Source organism: Elephas maximus, chromosome 12 (assembly GCF_024166365.1).
Source record: "Elephas maximus indicus isolate mEleMax1 chromosome 12, mEleMax1 primary haplotype, whole genome shotgun sequence".
NCBI lineage: Eukaryota > Metazoa > Chordata > Mammalia > Proboscidea > Elephantidae > Elephas > Elephas maximus.
Window position 1 is genome coordinate 58,868,904 of NC_064830.1, and position 15,759 is coordinate 58,884,662.

General features: G+C 55.8%; 2 protein-coding genes across 3 annotated transcripts; one reads left to right on the plus strand and one right to left on the minus strand.

The window, feature by feature from the left end:
- The first annotated feature begins 150 nt into the window (after positions 1-150).
- NUBP2 (NUBP iron-sulfur cluster assembly factor 2, cytosolic) lies at positions 151-4,083 on the plus strand. 2 transcript variants are annotated; one of them, XM_049903577.1, is made up of 7 exons: positions 151-234; positions 1,685-1,803; positions 1,895-2,093; positions 2,673-2,827; positions 2,941-3,051; positions 3,130-3,199; positions 3,536-4,083. In XM_049903577.1, exons 1-7 carry the CDS (start codon positions 219-221, stop codon positions 3,691-3,693), a joined length of 828 nt encoding a protein of 275 aa, XP_049759534.1. In that variant the 5' UTR covers positions 151-218; the 3' UTR covers positions 3,694-4,083. The 2 variants fall into 2 exon arrangements, with proteins under 2 accessions (XP_049759534.1, XP_049759535.1); XM_049903578.1 differs by having other exon boundaries at positions 2,745-2,827.
- An 863-nt stretch (positions 4,084-4,946) lies between these two features.
- On the minus strand, positions 4,947-8,213 carry IGFALS (insulin like growth factor binding protein acid labile subunit). Its single transcript, XM_049905003.1, has 5 exons — positions 8,156-8,213; positions 7,726-7,899; positions 7,305-7,332; positions 7,133-7,217; positions 4,947-7,029 (listed from the first exon to the last, which is right to left on the minus strand). Exons 1-5 carry the CDS (start codon positions 8,211-8,213, stop codon positions 5,122-5,124), a joined length of 2,253 nt encoding a protein of 750 aa, XP_049760960.1. The 3' UTR covers positions 4,947-5,121.
- Between the last annotated feature and the right edge of the window lie 7,546 nt (positions 8,214-15,759).

Here is a 15,759-nt window from a genome sequence, read left to right on the forward strand (position 1 = left end):
GGCGTTGACAGGGAAGTGGACCCATCTCCTCCACGTCATCCGGCGCCGGAACTCGCGCGCACAGCTCGGGCGGTCTGATTAGCTGAGGGCAGCAGGACTAGGCCTATGAAGAGGCGCCGGGGGGCGGGCTCGCGCTGCCCACTGGCCCGAGGGCTCTTCACTCCTGCTGGGAGGCGGGCGGTCCGCGGGCGGAAACCCAGAGACGCAGGAGGTGGCGGATGGAGGCGGTGGCGGGTGAGTATGCGAGACTTGAAAAACAACTCAGGAAGGTTATCAGTCAAGCATGTAGGGATAGGAAATATGGCCCCTTATCTTGTCTAAGCACCTAGTTTGTTAGTCACAAGTGTCTTCGAGTGCCAGCAGTAAAAGTTATATGGTGGTCTGCACTTAGGTTTAGATTCCAAAAACACTGAATTAGAAGTTATTTAATTGTAGCCAGTCCGATCTCTTGCCTGTCTCAGTCACGGTTCAACTAGGTTACACCTGGCTCTCTCACTTTCGAGCGTTTCCAGCAGAACCCCCTCCCCCAGCAACGAAGGTGAACCTGCAGCCTTGCACAGTATCCTCCCACGTGCCTGTTGGTGTTACCTTAAGCATTAGTGTTTGCTGGGCAGCTTGGGTGTGATGTCGCCTAAGACGAGATCATGGCCTATAGTTCACAAAGTTTGTGTTAAGGTCCCGCCAGGAGGGCCAGGTCAGGCCCTGCGAGTACCTCGGGGAGATATTGGAGGGGTGGGAGGAGGGATGGGATTCTACCCACAACCACCTTCCGGGAAAGGCGGGCACCCAGGAGAGCAGCTGAGCAGAGGCCTGGGCAGGGTGGAGGGCACCTGATTGGAATATGGAGGCCAGGCAGACGGTGTTTGTGACCATCCCTGATTCATTTGGTGAAGTTTCTTGCTCAGTGGAAGGAAAAGGAGCAGGGCAGGTGGTCAAAGACCCAAAGGAGAGTTTTGGGGGGGGGGCCTGTGTGGAATGCGGCCAAAGACATTAGTGGGTGGGTGCCTTCGGGGTGGGGCACAGGGGCAACAAGAGTGTGGACTCAGCCAGTCAGGCAGTGCTGATGCTTGCATAGCAAGGGCCGTCTGGTGACCTGGGTCTCAGGTGCTGGCACTCACCCTCCCCCCCCGCCCCCGCAATTGGAGCCCCAGTGTCTGCCTCAGGGCCTCTTCTGCACTAACCTGGGTCCTAGGAGGTGGAGAGGGGCAACCTCAGGCCCAGATTCAGTCATGTCTTGGGCCTGGTCACTGAGAGGAGGCACAGCAGCCTCCAGGCATAGGTGCACCTTGAGGCCACGAAGACGGCAGCTTTGTTGGTCTCCAAGTGTTTCTCCGTTGGAATTAGAGGGAGCTGGCATCTCAGGCTTGTCTTGTCTCCAAGCGTGAGTGCACACCACTTCTGCAGTACATACACACATGCGCACACCTGCACACATAGACGCTCTCTAAAGAGGCTTCCTGGTCTTCGGCAGCCAGGCTTCAGGCAGGAGTGGGTGCTATGGCGTTCACGGGAGCAGCGGATGGGCTGTGGAGCCTCCTGCCAGCCTCATTTGCTCAGTGTCGGGTGTGGGGGCCGTGACCCCAGAGCCCAGAGGTGGGAGTACACAGTGAGCCCGTAGGGGGAATGGTGAGGAGTGGCTGGCATATTGGGACCTCCTGACCTTTATGTCTCTTGTTCTGACAAGAGCCTGGGAACCTGGCCGGCGTCCGGCACATCATCCTTGTGCTCTCGGGAAAGGGTGGTGTAGGGAAGAGCACCATCTCCACTGAGCTGGCCCTGGCCCTGCGCCACGCGGGCAAGAAGGTGAGCACTGTGCCTCCAGGCCACTCATCCCCCCTGCGCCTGCCACCCCTGTCCTCCTGAGCGTGGTCCTCACTGGCTACACCGCCTGCAGGTGGGCATCCTAGATGTGGATCTGTGTGGGCCCAGCGTGCCACGCATGCTGCAGGCGCAGGGCTGCGCTGTGCACCAGTGTGACAACGGCTGGGTGCCAGTGTTTGTGGACCAGGAACAGAGCATTGCTCTCATGTCCGTGGGCTTCCTGCTGGAGACACCCGATGAGGCCGTGGTGTGGAGGGGCCCCAAGAAAAATGGTAATGGGGCCCAAGTCCTCAGCAGTCCCATGCCAGCTGTCATGGGGAGTTGGCAACATCCCGGCTGTGCCGGGTAGGCTTCTGTGAATCGTGGGATGAGGCGGGCGCATGGTGCTGGGGCCTGTGTGGTTGAGGCCATCATTCTTGAGCCACCAATCTGCAGTGTTGGGGCACTCATTGGGGGCTCGGGTGCCTCTGGCCCATCAGACGGCAGCAACAACCCCCGCCTCCCCCCGCCATCAGGTCAGCGATGTAGTTGGAAGCCTGGACCGCCTGCCGGTATCAAAAGCCAGCCTAGGGCCAGTCAGCCATGGCACTCCCTGCAGGGCCAGCTCCCTGGGCCGGGACACTTGGGGCCATCCTGTGTCTAGAGCAGACATCAGCCAACCGCTCCTGGGTGGGGCGGGGAGAGGGACAGTGTGCTGGGGACCTCTGCATGTGCTTCTCCTCCTGGCAGTGGCCTTGCTTTTGGGGTCCAGGCCCTGTTGATAGCGCTGTCTGCACTGGAGGCTGCAAGAGGCTGGGGCTTCTCTGGACAAACGCCTCATGAGCCCCCGGGGTTCTGGGTGGTCTCTGCAGCACTGATAAGGCAGTTTGTGTCGGACGTGGTGTGGGGGGAGTTGGACTTCCTGGTGGTGGACACGCCCCCAGGTACCTCTGATGAGCACATCTCGGCTGTGGAGGCCCTGCGTCCGTACCAGCCCTTGGGCGCAGTTCTGGTTACCACACCCCAGGTGAGTGAGCACCAAGCTCCAAACATGCAGCCCCTCCTGGCAGGTGGGGGCGGTGGCCTCCCTCTCTCCAGCAGAGCTGCATGTAGAGCCCCAGACGCTGTCTTGGCCCCCAGGCGGTGTCTGTGGGGGATGTGCGGCGGGAGCTGACCTTCTGCAGGAAGACAGGGCTGCCAGTGATCGGCATTGTGGAAAACATGAGCGGTTTCGTCTGCCCGCACTGCGCGGTGAGGCGCCCGGCCGTCGGGTGGGCAGGGTACAGGGGCACAAGGGGCCTGCACTCATGGCCCCATCCCTCTGTCCAGGAGTGTACTAATCTCTTCTCCGTGGGAGGCGGGGAGGAGCTGGCCAGGCACGCTGGGGTTCCCTTTCTAGGTGAGTGCCAGGTGGGGGGTAGTGGGGTCCCTGTCAACTGTGGGAGCATGCCTGCTGGGACCCCAAGATGCAGGGGGCAGGACAGGCACTCCCTGCCCAGGCTAAACCTCAGGGCTGCCCTTTGGATGAACACTGAGGCAGGTGTCCACGCGCTGGGCAGTACTGAGCTAGCCCATGGGAGGTACAGCATCCGGGTGGAAGTGAGCCCCCGCAGAGTGCCAGCCTGGGGCATCTGCTCTCTCAAGGAGGCGCTGGCTTCCAGGGTGGGGGTGCATGGCGGTGACCCGAGCCTCCCCAGGCCCTGCCCTCCCTTCCCCCGTCTCCTCATCTTCACAGGCTCCGTGCCTCTGGACCCCCAGCTTGTGAGGAGCCTGGAAGAGGGCCGGGACTTCATCCAGGAGTTCCCCAAGAGTGCTGCCTTCCCTGCACTTGCCTCCATTGCCCAGAAGATCCTGGATGGGGCACAGGTGCAGGCGCAGACAGGCACTGACTGAGGTGCCCTGCCAGCTCTCCTGTCTCCTGGGCTTTCCCATGCTGCTGTGGAGCTCATGCACGAGGGCCAGAACAGGGGGCCTGGAGGGGTGCAGGACCTACATAAGCTGGTCCAGCAGCATCTGTGCCTCCCACCCCCACCAGACTGCGTTCAGAGACCTTTCCAGTGTTTGAGCAGTGTGGGCGGGGTCCTGGTAGCCTTGAGAGATGGCACCACATCCAAGTTGCATGGGGAGATGCCATGTTCCCAAAGGGACCAGCTTCTGACACCTGTGCCCCACATGGCGTGGAGCTGCTCTGTTGTCCTTGCTGACCCTGGGCCTGCCACGTTGGGGGGTGGCTGCCAGGCCTGGAGACACCCTGCACTGCACCATTAAACAGACACCTACGTATGTGACGTCTCTACTGTCTTGTCTAATCTGCTCTCCTGTGTGTGTCTCTCAGTGAGCCTCTGGGTTCTGTGAATCCAGAGTGAGAAAACGTTCGAACTGAGGGCAGGAGGGTGCTTGTGGTTGCTGTGGAGGTGTTAGAGAAACACGTGAGTGGGGCCACCACGGGGACCCTGGGACCAAGCTGGGAGAGGGTGATGCCCTGAAGGGCACAGTGAAGTTGAGGGCCATTTTCCACGTGAGCTGAGAGGCCCAGGGGCTTTCTTGCACCTTTGCCTGGTGAGGACAGTGTGGCAGGCCGAGTGCTGGCTGGGGCTGTGTCTCCAAAGGGAGGAGTTGGTGCAGCTCCTGGGGATGGAGTGGGCTTGGGGAGATAGGACAGGGTGGGAAGGTGAGGGGGCCTCCTGGTCGGATGGTGGGGCACGTGTCTGAGTTGCAGGCAAGGCTAGGGCTGCAGAGAAGGGGAGGAGGGCTGGAGGCACAGCAGCCCAGTTTTAATGGTCAGAGGCTCACTGGGTGGCGCTCAGCCTGGACCCTCTACTCCCAGCATGGACACACAGCCTTGTGCACTGAGGGCAGGACGCCAGGGAAGAGACAGCTGTGCCACCTTGACTCACTTTGGCTTTGTAGGAGCAGGATGCCTCAGGGAAACCACCTCAGGGGGAGAGACCTGGGTGGAGCAATGGCATCTGGGGGGGCATCTTCCCAAGGGGGCAGGGCTGGGGGAGGTGTGAGGGAGGGCTGTGGTGAGGGGGGGGTGGGTGGGGCAGGACCCCTAGTAACACGTTTGGGGGCCGACTGGCAGCATGCCAGGGCTGATGTTCCCTTGCACCTGTGTCTGTGTCTCAGGGTCACACGCTGTTTGTCAGATTGCTTTAATTCATGGCAGCCCAGGTGGGCACAGGGCATGTAGCTGCTCCGCCCCAGCTCCTGGTCAGGCCTTGGGGACTGCCAGTCGGTGCTTACATGGCCCCAGAGGACTGCGGCTGCCTCCGCTGGCATTGTGGGATCCGCCAGCCCCACCTCGGGGCTGCGCCAAGGTCAGCAGTGAGCAAAGTGGGCCTCGCGGAGGTCCCGCAGGTCAAGGCCAGCCACAGCAGGTGGACCTGCACAGGTGATGTTGTTGTAGGTGTACACGGGCGGCTGGCGGTCATCACCCTCGGGGACCACCTGCACAGCGCGTGGTACGGCGCGGGGGTTCTTCAGGGCGAAGGCCCACAGTGCCTGCAGCGCACAGCCACAGTCCCAGGGGTTGCCCTCGAGCCACAGGTGCTCCAGGCCAGGGGGCTGCGGCAGGAAGGTGTGCAGGGAGTTGTTGCCCAGACTGAGGTAGCGCAGCTGCTCCAGGGGCGCCAGGACACCCTCGGCCAAGCCCTCCAGGCGGTTGTGTGCCAAGTCCAGCCAGAAGGTGCGCTGCAGGGGCCGGAGCGTGTCCAGGGTGAGCTCCACCAGCTGGTTGTGGGCCAGCAACAGGTACTCGAGCTTGCCAAGGCCCTGGAAGAGTTGGCGCGGCAGGTGCGCCAGGCAGTTGGCGGTGAGGTCCAGCTCGAGCAGCTCAGGCAGCCCTTGCAGGCTCTGCTCGTCAAGATCCATGATGCTGCTGTCTCGAAGGAAGAGCCGGCGCAGGCCCCCCAGGCCCGAGAAGGTGTGCGGGCGCACACGGCCCAGGCAGCTGCCCTCCAGGTGCAGGCTGTGCAGCTGGCCCAAGCCCCGGAACACCTGCTCCGGCAGGTTCCGCAGGCAGTTGCCCGAGAGGTTCATGACGGCCACGTTGGCGAGCCCCAGGAAGGCACCTGGCCGCAGCTCCTGGAGCTGGTTGTGGTCCAGCGTGAGCACCTCCAGCTGGCCCAGGCCCTGGAAGGTGTGCTCAGCCAGTTGCCGGATGCGGTTGTGGCCAAGCTGCAGCTCCTCCAGAAAGTGTAGGTCTTTGAAGGTGCGTGGCCGCAGACCGGTCAGCGCATTGTGAGAGAGGCGCAACACACGTAGCCCCAGCAGGCCAGGGAAGGTCTCTGCAAAGAGGCCACCCACACGGTTGTGCGACAGGTCCAGCCAGCGCAGGGCACGCAAGCCCAGGAAGGCACCGGGTGCCACGCTGGTGATGAGGTTGTGGTGCAGGTAGAGCTTCTGCAGCTTGGGCATCTTGACAAAGACGCCGGCCTTGACGCTGCGCAGTGCATTGCGGCTCACGTCCAGCTCCTGCAGCTCATCCAGGCCGCAGAAGAGCGGCGGCTGCAGGTAGATCAGGCGGTTGCCAGCCAGTACCAGCTCACGCAGACCAGCCAGGCCCTGGAAGGCAGTGTCAGGCAGCACAGCCAGGCCATTCCAGCCAAGGTTGAGGGCCCAGAGGTGCGGCAGGCTGGCGAAGATGCCCTCGTCCAGCCTGCTGAGCAGGTTGTGGTGCAGGCTGAGGGAGGCCAGGCCTGGCGTGTGTGAAAAGGTGCCAGCCGCCAGGCTGCGCAGCTGGTTCTGCTCTAGATGAAGGTGGTAGAGCGCGCCCAGGCCCAGGAGCGCGTGTGGCTCCAGGCTGCCCAGCTGGCTGCCCTGCAGGTTGAGGAAGTCCAGGCCTGAGAGGTTCTGGAAGGCAGCCGCGGGGATGCTGGTTAGGTTGTTGCAGTCCAGCCACAGGGCCCTGGTGCCCTCAGGGATGCCAGTGGGCAGCCGTGTGAGGTTTCGGGCACTGCAGAAGACATTGAGCTCATCTGTGTAATCGTCGTAGTTGCAGACACACATGGTGGGGCACCGCAGGCTCTCAGCGTCCCTCGGTGTTCTGGGATCCATGCCTTCCAGGCCGCCACAGCCCATTGCCGCCCAGCACACAAACAGCAGCACCAGTGCTGGGCCTCCTGCTGCGAAGGCAGAGCTGACTGGGGCCCTTCCCAGTCCCAGCCCAGCCACCTCCAGGGATGGCCTGAGGAGGCAGCTTGGGGACCCTGGTGGGGAGACAAGGCCCTATCTGCTGTGCCAAACATGGGGTCAGGCCTTGTCTCCCTGCCTCTGAGCTTGAGGCAGCACTGGGGGGTGCCCCCCATGGCACGGGGCGCTGCCCACTCACACAGGCTGGCCTGTCAGGCTGCTGCTTGGCCTTCTGGCAGCGACAGTGGGCCTCGTCCTCCTCCTTGGCCAACTTGGCCAAGGGCCTGGGCGTGGGGTGAGGAAGGCACCTCATGCCCTACTTCTGCGCATGGTCATCCTGCCCAGAGGTGGAGAATCCGAATCTGCCTTACCTGACCTCCCCAGTCACTCTCCTGGGCCCTCAGGGTGGGAGGGAAGGGAAGGGAAAAATCAGTGGCCATCAAGTCCCCGTCAACTCATGGCAACCCCATGTGTGTCAGAGTAGAACTGTGCTGCACAGGGTTTTCACTGGCCAAAATTTTAGAAGTCGCCAGACCTTTCTTCCGAGGCACCTCTAGATGAACTCAAAGCTCCAACCTTTGGATTAGCTGCTAAGCATGTTAACTGTGTGCACCACCCGGGGGCCCTGGGAAGGATGGGGCAGGAGGGTGAGAGGAGCCTCTGGTTCCAGCTTTGAGCCTCCCCAGCAGCATTCCCACCAGGGGCTCCCCAGAGCCCCGCAGGGATGCCCCTGCCCCTCCTCCGTGGGCTCTGGTCAGCTGGAGTGCAGGGCCGGAGGAGCTGAAGGCTCACCTTTGTTCAGGGCCATTGCCGCGTGCTCAGCAGCCGGCGGGCAGCGCGTCTGCTGGGGTCGGCGGCTCTTGCTCTCTGGACGCAGTGCACCACGCAGCCAGGCCCTGACAGCCAGCCAGCCACCGCCCGGCCCCTTAACCCCCTCGTGCCGGGCAGCAAGCGTCTGGCCGAACCCTGGGGTGTGGGCAGCGGGGGGAGCGGTTGGGGGGCCATATCTGCCTGAGGCTGCCTTCCATCAGAGGTGGACCATGGCATAGCATGACTCTTAGGGCACACAGTCATGTCCCATCCCGTCCCCTGCCCGCCTGCATGGCTGTGCCCAGGAAAGGTGGAGTGGGCCAGGGGCAGGGGTGCCTTTGGAGCAGCCTTCAGGGGCTGGTGTTCACAGTGGGTGTGGGGTCCAGGAGAGGAGGCCTCAGGCTGGACATGCTTTCCCCAAAGTCAGGGCCTGAGGGCGGGGCCTGCACCCCAGCGCAGCAGAAGGCCATGTCAGGGGTTAGGTGGGCACCCCCATGCTCCCTAGCCAGCCTGCACTGCCGCCATGGCCCTGACCACCTGCCTCCCCTCCACCCGTAATTTCCTAACAGCCGGGTGGCATCAGCCACTCGGCCCCCCACCCCCACGCTGTCCCAGGAGGCCGTGCAGGGCCCAGCCCCGCAGTAGCCCAGCCCTGGCCTCTCTGGTGACCTCAGGGTCGGCTCCTGTCTGGCCAGGCCTCCCCCACGCCTCTTCTATGAACGCCCGAGGGCCACGCCAGCACCTGTTTGCTCTGCATGTCCTCGGCTCCACACCGGGACCTTCTCCCCACCAGCCCCAGTGAGGTCCTCCAGGTTCCGGCAGGGCTACCCCAGCACACCCCACCCCAGCCCACCCTCCTGCGACCTGCCCTGACTGAGGTCAGGCGGGAAGGCAGCCTGATCAGCAGCTACTCATGCCAGGAGCCGTGTGTCCCCCTCCCACCTGGGGGCTGCATGCCATGCCCTGTCCCCCAGCTGCCATACCTTCACATCTGCTTGGTACCACCTCCCTCTCCCAGGCTTGACTCCCCAGGCATCCCCCCACCAGTCCTTTGCTGCCCCCTGTGCCCCCAAAAGGCCCTGCCCATCCACCCATCTTTCCTAGGTCAGCTGAGCCTGCTGGGGGCAGTGGGAGTGTGTGTGGAAGGTGCTAGAAGGAATGAGAAACACAGAGCTGGGGCTGAGGAGGGCAGCCTTGGTGAGGCAGAGGAAGGAGGCCGGCCTCGTCCTTGGGACAGGGGAATGGATGGTGGGGGTGGGGAGCCAGGACCAGGGGTGCTCTAAGCCCTCACACGGAATCTGGGAGCTCGGCACCTGCCCACCTGGGGCTGTTGTGCCTGGGCAGTCTCTCCGAGGCCCCAGCCCCTCCTCCCACAACAGCACTGGGCCAGGCAGTTCCATCTCCCCTTTATTGAGCTTTGACTCTTTTCCAGATTGTTCTTTAGGGTCTCTTCTGAGAAATTATAGATCCTAAGGGAGAAAGTCCACCCCTGGGAAGGCCCGTGATGAGTTTACCTAGAGAAAGTGTGGACTCAGCAGAGGCTGGGCCAGCGCAGGCAGGGGCGCCAGGCCCGCCTAGGCTGCATGCTCCAGCTCGCTGCACTAGGATTGGGTTTCACGGGTGGCTCACTCGTGGGGGGCGGGAGGCAGAAAGCTGCACCCCCCCCCCCGCCGCCGCCAGGCCTGTGGTGGGAAACCACAACCAGGAGTTAGGCATCTGGGTTCAAGATTCTGGAGCTTTTTCTAAGCCAAGAATACTCAGGTGATCACAGTGTGAAAGCCTGGCCTCCTACATCCAGAGTGCGTAGCACCCTCTGAGGATGGCCCACCCAGCTCCCTGACATCCAGGCCGGCCCCTCGCTGCTTTCCCTCCTGTGTGCACTGCCCCGAGGGGTTTGGCCTGGTTCTGCCTCAGTCATCATGAAGCTCGTTCCACGGGATGTGGCGGGTCTCCTGCTTATGTGCAACTCTGTGCTGGGAGGTCCTGAGGCTGTGCAAGCAGGGCACCATGTGTCCACTCTGCCATGCTGCTGGGGCCTGCCAGCCCACACCTCGCAGGGCTGTGGGCAGACTTGAAGGGGGTGCTAAAGCCCAGGGGTCTTCTCAGTGAAGAGGCCAAACCCTCCCAAAGAGGAGAGCAGTTCACACGCTACCCGGGCATCGCATCCCCGCCTACGCCTGTCTGCCCGGCTTTGCCTTGGTTTGTGCCTGTTTCCCCAGTTAACTGCGAGGCCCAGCCCCTCTCCAGAGGTCCTCAGCCACGGGTCCCCGTGTTTTGTGATGTGTGCATTCAGGTCTCAACCTGTTTTTCTGTTGGGTTCTCTGATTTGTAGGATTTTTAAAAGAATATGTTCTGGATGAGGTCCTGTTGTGTATGTATCACAGATAGCTTCTCCTTCATTGGAGTTTGCCTTTTTGTTCTCTCCACGGTGTTTTGACAACTATTAATTTTAGCATATGGTCCCTGTGGGTTTTAAAATTAACTTCACCCAAAAAATCTGGTGTCTGTCTTTGGTTCCTGGGAACCTCTAAAACCTTTGAATCCCCCAGCGTGGTGAGGCCTCCAGGCTACACCTGAGGGCTTAGGCTAATGAAGTGGCTCAGGTAAGGGCTGGCCATGCAGCAAAGACCCAACAGGTGATACCAGCTGGCTTCAGAGGGGAAGGGCACAGTTCACTCAGTTGAGTCTGCATGGTGAGGCCCCAGTGAAGGCTCTGGACGTGGAAGCTCCAGGGGTCTCCTGGTTGGTGATGGTCATCCATGTGCAGGGAAGGGTAACTCCTCACGTGGAAGCTGTATCCGGGACCCTCGTAGTCTTCACTCTATTTGTATCCTCTTTTTTTTCCGCTGATGCATGGCAATCCCATGTATGTCAGGGTAGAACTGTGCTCTGTACAGGAGTTTTTTCTACGTGTACCATTTAGTGACTGTTTGCGTCCTTTTTGCTATAATCCTAAGTACAGTGCACTCCTGGGCTCTGTGAGTCTGTAGTGAATTATCAAACCCCAGGGAATAGTGGGAGCCAGCAGGTCAGACTGAAGTGGGAGACCATGTGGACCCCTAAACCTATGGCTGGTAACCTAAGAGGATAGAGGGAACCCTTGAAGTTGCAGTTTGCAGGTCAGAAGTGAGGGTGTCGTGGGGACCCCCGTGCTGTGTCTGGCATCTGGAGATCTGTGCCTTTCATCTCGTGAGCTGTGACCCAGTTCCAGGTGGGTGGAGTCAGAGGAGGATGTGCTGGTGTCAGGAGTGGAGAACAGAACTGATCCCACAGTCCCTTAGAATGTTACCTATTGAGCTGGAATTCTCAAATACCAATAAAGAAGATAGAAAAATGCAAAAAAAAAAAAAAAAAAAAAGGTCCAATGCAGTCCACTTTGTCAAACTCTTTGGTCATTACTACTTGTGTACTATTTTGGTACATGGGTTCTAAAATGTCTTATACGAGCTTAGTTTTGTTTTTCACGTGATCTGCAATCCACTTGGAGTTAAATTCTGAGTATATGAGGAAGGGATAAATTTTTTTCTCTTTTCTATATGGGTTACGATGGTATCAGGACCATTTATTAAAATAATGGCCCTTTCCTCACGAGGCCCTGGGCAGCACAAATATGTAACATGCTCAGTTGCTAACTGGGAGGCTGGCAGTTCCAAATCTACTCAGAGGCACTTTGGAAGAAAGGCCTGGTGATCTGCTTTTGGAAGATCAGCCATTATAAGACCCCAGGCAGCACCGTTCTACTCTGACACGTGGGGGCGCTGTGAGTCAGAGTGGATGGGACCAGGTTTGGTTTTTGCGTTTTTTTTTTTTTTTTTGGCCCTTTCTCATGACTCAGTGCATCCTTCACCACGAATCCAGGGTCCAAGCGAGCCTGCCATGCCTATCTGTCCAGCCTGCGCTGCTGTCCCACCACCTGAATTACTGGGCCTTTTCAATAGGTCTTTATGTGGTACAGCAACGCCCCTGCCTCATTCTTCAAGAGTGTCTTATCTCTTCTGGATTCTTGGCTTTTACTTATAAACTTTGGAATCAGCTTGTCAAGTTTCTGAAACAAACCCAGATTTTTTGGGATTTTGAGTTGTGCTGCAATAAATCTATACAGATCAGTTGTACAGCGACATCTTTGCAATATTGTCTTCCAGTTCATGAATGTGGTCTATGTCCCCTTTTATTTAGGTCATCTTCAGTTTCTCTAAGCAGTGGTAGTTTTTGTTCTCAACGTGTGCATGTGCACATGTGTGCATGCAGGGGGATGTCTTTGTTTTTATGGAGGTGAAATTCACAAGGTGAGAAGAACCAGTCTTAAAGGTACAGGTCAGTGGCATTTAGTCCACTTACAGTGCTGTGCAGCCCCCACCTCTGTCGAGTCCCATTTCCATCAGCCCAAAAGGAAACCCCATGCCCGTTAACATCACTCCTCACCCCTCTCTCCCTCTAGCCCCTGGCAACCACCAGTCTGCCTCACCTCTAGCGATCTGCCTGCTTTAGGGATTCCGTGTAGGTAGAATCATACGATACATGACCTTTTGTGACTAGCTGCTTTCACTCAGCATGTTTTCACTTTGTAGTGTGTCAGTACTTTACTCCCTTTTATGGTTGAAGAATATCCACTGCGTGTACGTGCCTCTCCATCCACTTCCCCTCTGGTGGCACTTGGTCATTTCCCCCTTTGGCTGTTATGAACAGTGCTGCAGCAAACGCTGGTACGCACAGATCCTTGTGGGTCCTGCTTGCAATTCTTTGGGGGTATACCTAGGAGCAGAACTGCCAGGTCACGTAATTCTACAGAGCCCTGGTGGCGCAGTGGTTAAATGCTTAGCTGCTAACTGCAAGGTTGGTGGTTCGAACCCACCCAGTGGCCCCGCGAGAGAAAGACCTGGTGATCTGCTCCTGTAAAGATCACAGCCTAGAAAACCATCTTATGGGGCAGCTTTACTCCATCACATGGGATCACTGTGAGTACGAATTGACTCAATAGCACACAACAACATGGTGATTCTGTGCTTAATTTATGAGACGCTACCAGCCTTTTCCACAGCAGCTGCACCATTTTACATCCTATGAGCAGTGGATGAGGGATCCAGTTTCTCTGTTCTTGCCAATGCTTTTTTAATTTTGTTCTAGCCATCCTAGTGGGTATGAAGTGGTATCTCTTTGTGTTTTTGACTTGCACTTCCCTAATGACTAACAGGAGCCCTGGTGACACAGTGGTTATACAGTGGGCTGCTAGCCAAGAGGCTGGCAGTAGTTCGACTCCACCAGCTGCTCCTTGAAAGCCCTGTGGGGCAGTTCTACTCCGTCCAATAGAGTCGCTACGGGTCGGAATTGACTCCATGGCAACAGGTTTTTTGGCTTTTTAACGACTAATGATGTTAAATGTGCTTATTAGCCATTTGTATATTTTCTTTGGAGACATGTCTATTCAAGTTCTTCCTCCCCCCCCCTTTTTTTTTGCTTCCTGTTTTTTTTTTTTTAAACAGACTTTTGGGAGTTTTAGGTTTACAGAAAAATAGAGCAGACAGTACAGAGAACTCCCATCCACCTCTTCTCCCCTGCACTGTTCCTCCTGTACTAACCTTGTATTCTCCTGGGACAACTGATGAACAAACACTGACACATGATGATTCAGTGAAGTCCATAGTTTCTACTGGGGTTCACTCTTTGTTGTGCCGTCCTGCGGGTGTGACAGATGCACCATGTCCCGTGTCCACCATTAAAGTATTGTATAGTCTCACTACCCTAACAATGCCTGGGGCTCCCCGTTCACCCTTCCCCCCTACCCCCAGCCCTTGGCAACCACTGATGCTTCACTGTCTAGTTTTGCCTTTTCCAGAACATTATACAGTTGGAATCATACAGTGTGCAGCTTTTTCAGGCTGGCTTCTTTCACTCAGCAGTATGCATGTAAGGTTCCCGTGTGTCTTTTCATAGCTTGATAGCTCACTTCGTCACTGAGTAATACTCCACTGTGTGGACGGACTACAGTCTGTTTATCCATTTACAATTGAAGGACATCTTGGTAGCTTCTGATATTTAGCAATTATGAATAAAGCTGCTGTAAACATTCGTGTACAGGTTTTTGAGTGACCGTTATGTTTTCACTTCATGTCTGTAAACATCTAGGAGTGTGGTTGCTGGACTATATGGTTAAGAATATACTTAGCTTTGTAAGAAACTGCCAGACTGTCTTCCAAAATGGCTGTGTACCATTTTGCAGTCCCTCTTTGGCCATTTTTTAATTGGGCTGTCTTTTTGTTGTTGAGTTTTAAGAGTTCTTTATATATTCTGGATACTGGACCTTTATCAAATACATGATTTCTAAGTAATTTCTCCCATTCTGTAGGTTTTGTGTTCACTTTCTTGGAAATGAGTGTCCTTTGATGCACAAAAGGTTTTAATTTTGATGAAGTCCAATTTATCTATTTTTTCTTTTGTTGCTCACGTTTTTGGTGTCGTATCTAAGAATCCATTGTTTCATCCAAAGTTTTCTTGTGAGATTCTGATAGTGTTTTACAGTTTTCTGCCTGTGTTGTGGTCTTGCATATAGTCTAAAGATACTTTACCTAGACGCTTGTTACTTTTTGGAACTAATCTCTGTGTGGATGTGTTTGCATTCCTCTTGGGTAGATTCATCGGAATGGGTCACTGGTATTTACATTTAACTTTTAGAGAAAGCACCAAATTTGTCCAAGTGTATCATTTTACATTCCAACAGAAAGTATGAGAGAATTGTCTGATAGCCTAACATTTGGAAGGGCGTCTTTTAGTTATTTTCATTTGCGTTTCCCTGATGACTAATGATGTTGAGCACCTTTGCATGTGTGTATTGTTGTTAGGTGCCATGGAGTCAATTTTCAACTAATAGTGACCCCGTGTAACAGAAGAGGAAACCCTGGTGGCGTAGTGGTTAAGTGCTACGGATGCTAACCAAAAGGTCGGCAATTCAAATCCTCCAGGTGCTCCTTGGAAACTCCATGGGGCAGTTCTACTCTGTCCTATAGGGTTTGGAATTTTTTTTTTTTTTTTCAGTGATAGAGGAGAACAGCCCAGTGGAGTTTCTTAGGCTATAATCTTTGTGGAACAGATTGCCACGGAGCCCCTCAGTAGGTTCAAACTGCCAGTCTTTCAGTTAGCAGCCACGCACTTAACCATTGTGGCACTAGGGCTCCTTATGTGCTTATTAGCCATTCTTATATCTTCTTTCCTGGCTGTGACGATTGCCAGGCCTTTTCTTCCACGGCACCACTGGATGGGTGTGAACAGCCAACCTTCTGATTAGTAGCTGAGCATGAAATGGTTTGGGGACCTCATTTATACTGTCAAATGGGGTCGCCGTGAGTCGGAATCAACTCAAGAGCAACGAGTTTGGGTTGCTTTACATTCTTTGGTGAATTGTCCGTTCCAAGTCTTTTGCCCATTTTTAAAACTGGATTGTTCACCTGCTTATTGTTGAGCTGTAAGACTTTATATATTAAAGACATGAGTCCTTTATCAGATAGATTTTCAAATATCTATGGCTTAGCTTTTCATTTTCTTAATGGTGTCTTTTGAGGTGTGGTTTTAAAATTGTTTAACAAAAGTAATTCCTAGGTATTTTGTCTTGATGCTATTATGAATGGAATTATTTTCTTAATTTCTCTTTTGCACTGGTCACTGTTAGTATATGGAAATACAACTGACTTCTGTATATTAATCTTGAATACCCAGGATTATGCTAAACTTATTAGTTCCAGTAACTTGTATTTGGGTGTGTGTGTGTTCCTTAGAATTTCCTCCATACAGGATCATGTCATCTGTAATCAAAAGCATTTTTACTTCTTCCTCTCCAATCTGTTTTCTAAATTTGTCTTTTCTTTTCTTGCCTTAGTTCACGTCCAGTACAATTTTAAGTAGAAGATGCAGGAGCAGACATCCTTGCCTTATTTCTGATCTCAGGAGGGAGCAGCCAGTCTTTCACCAGTAAGCACAATGCTGTACGTTTGCATAGATGCAGTGCTAAGTAGAATGATGCGCCTC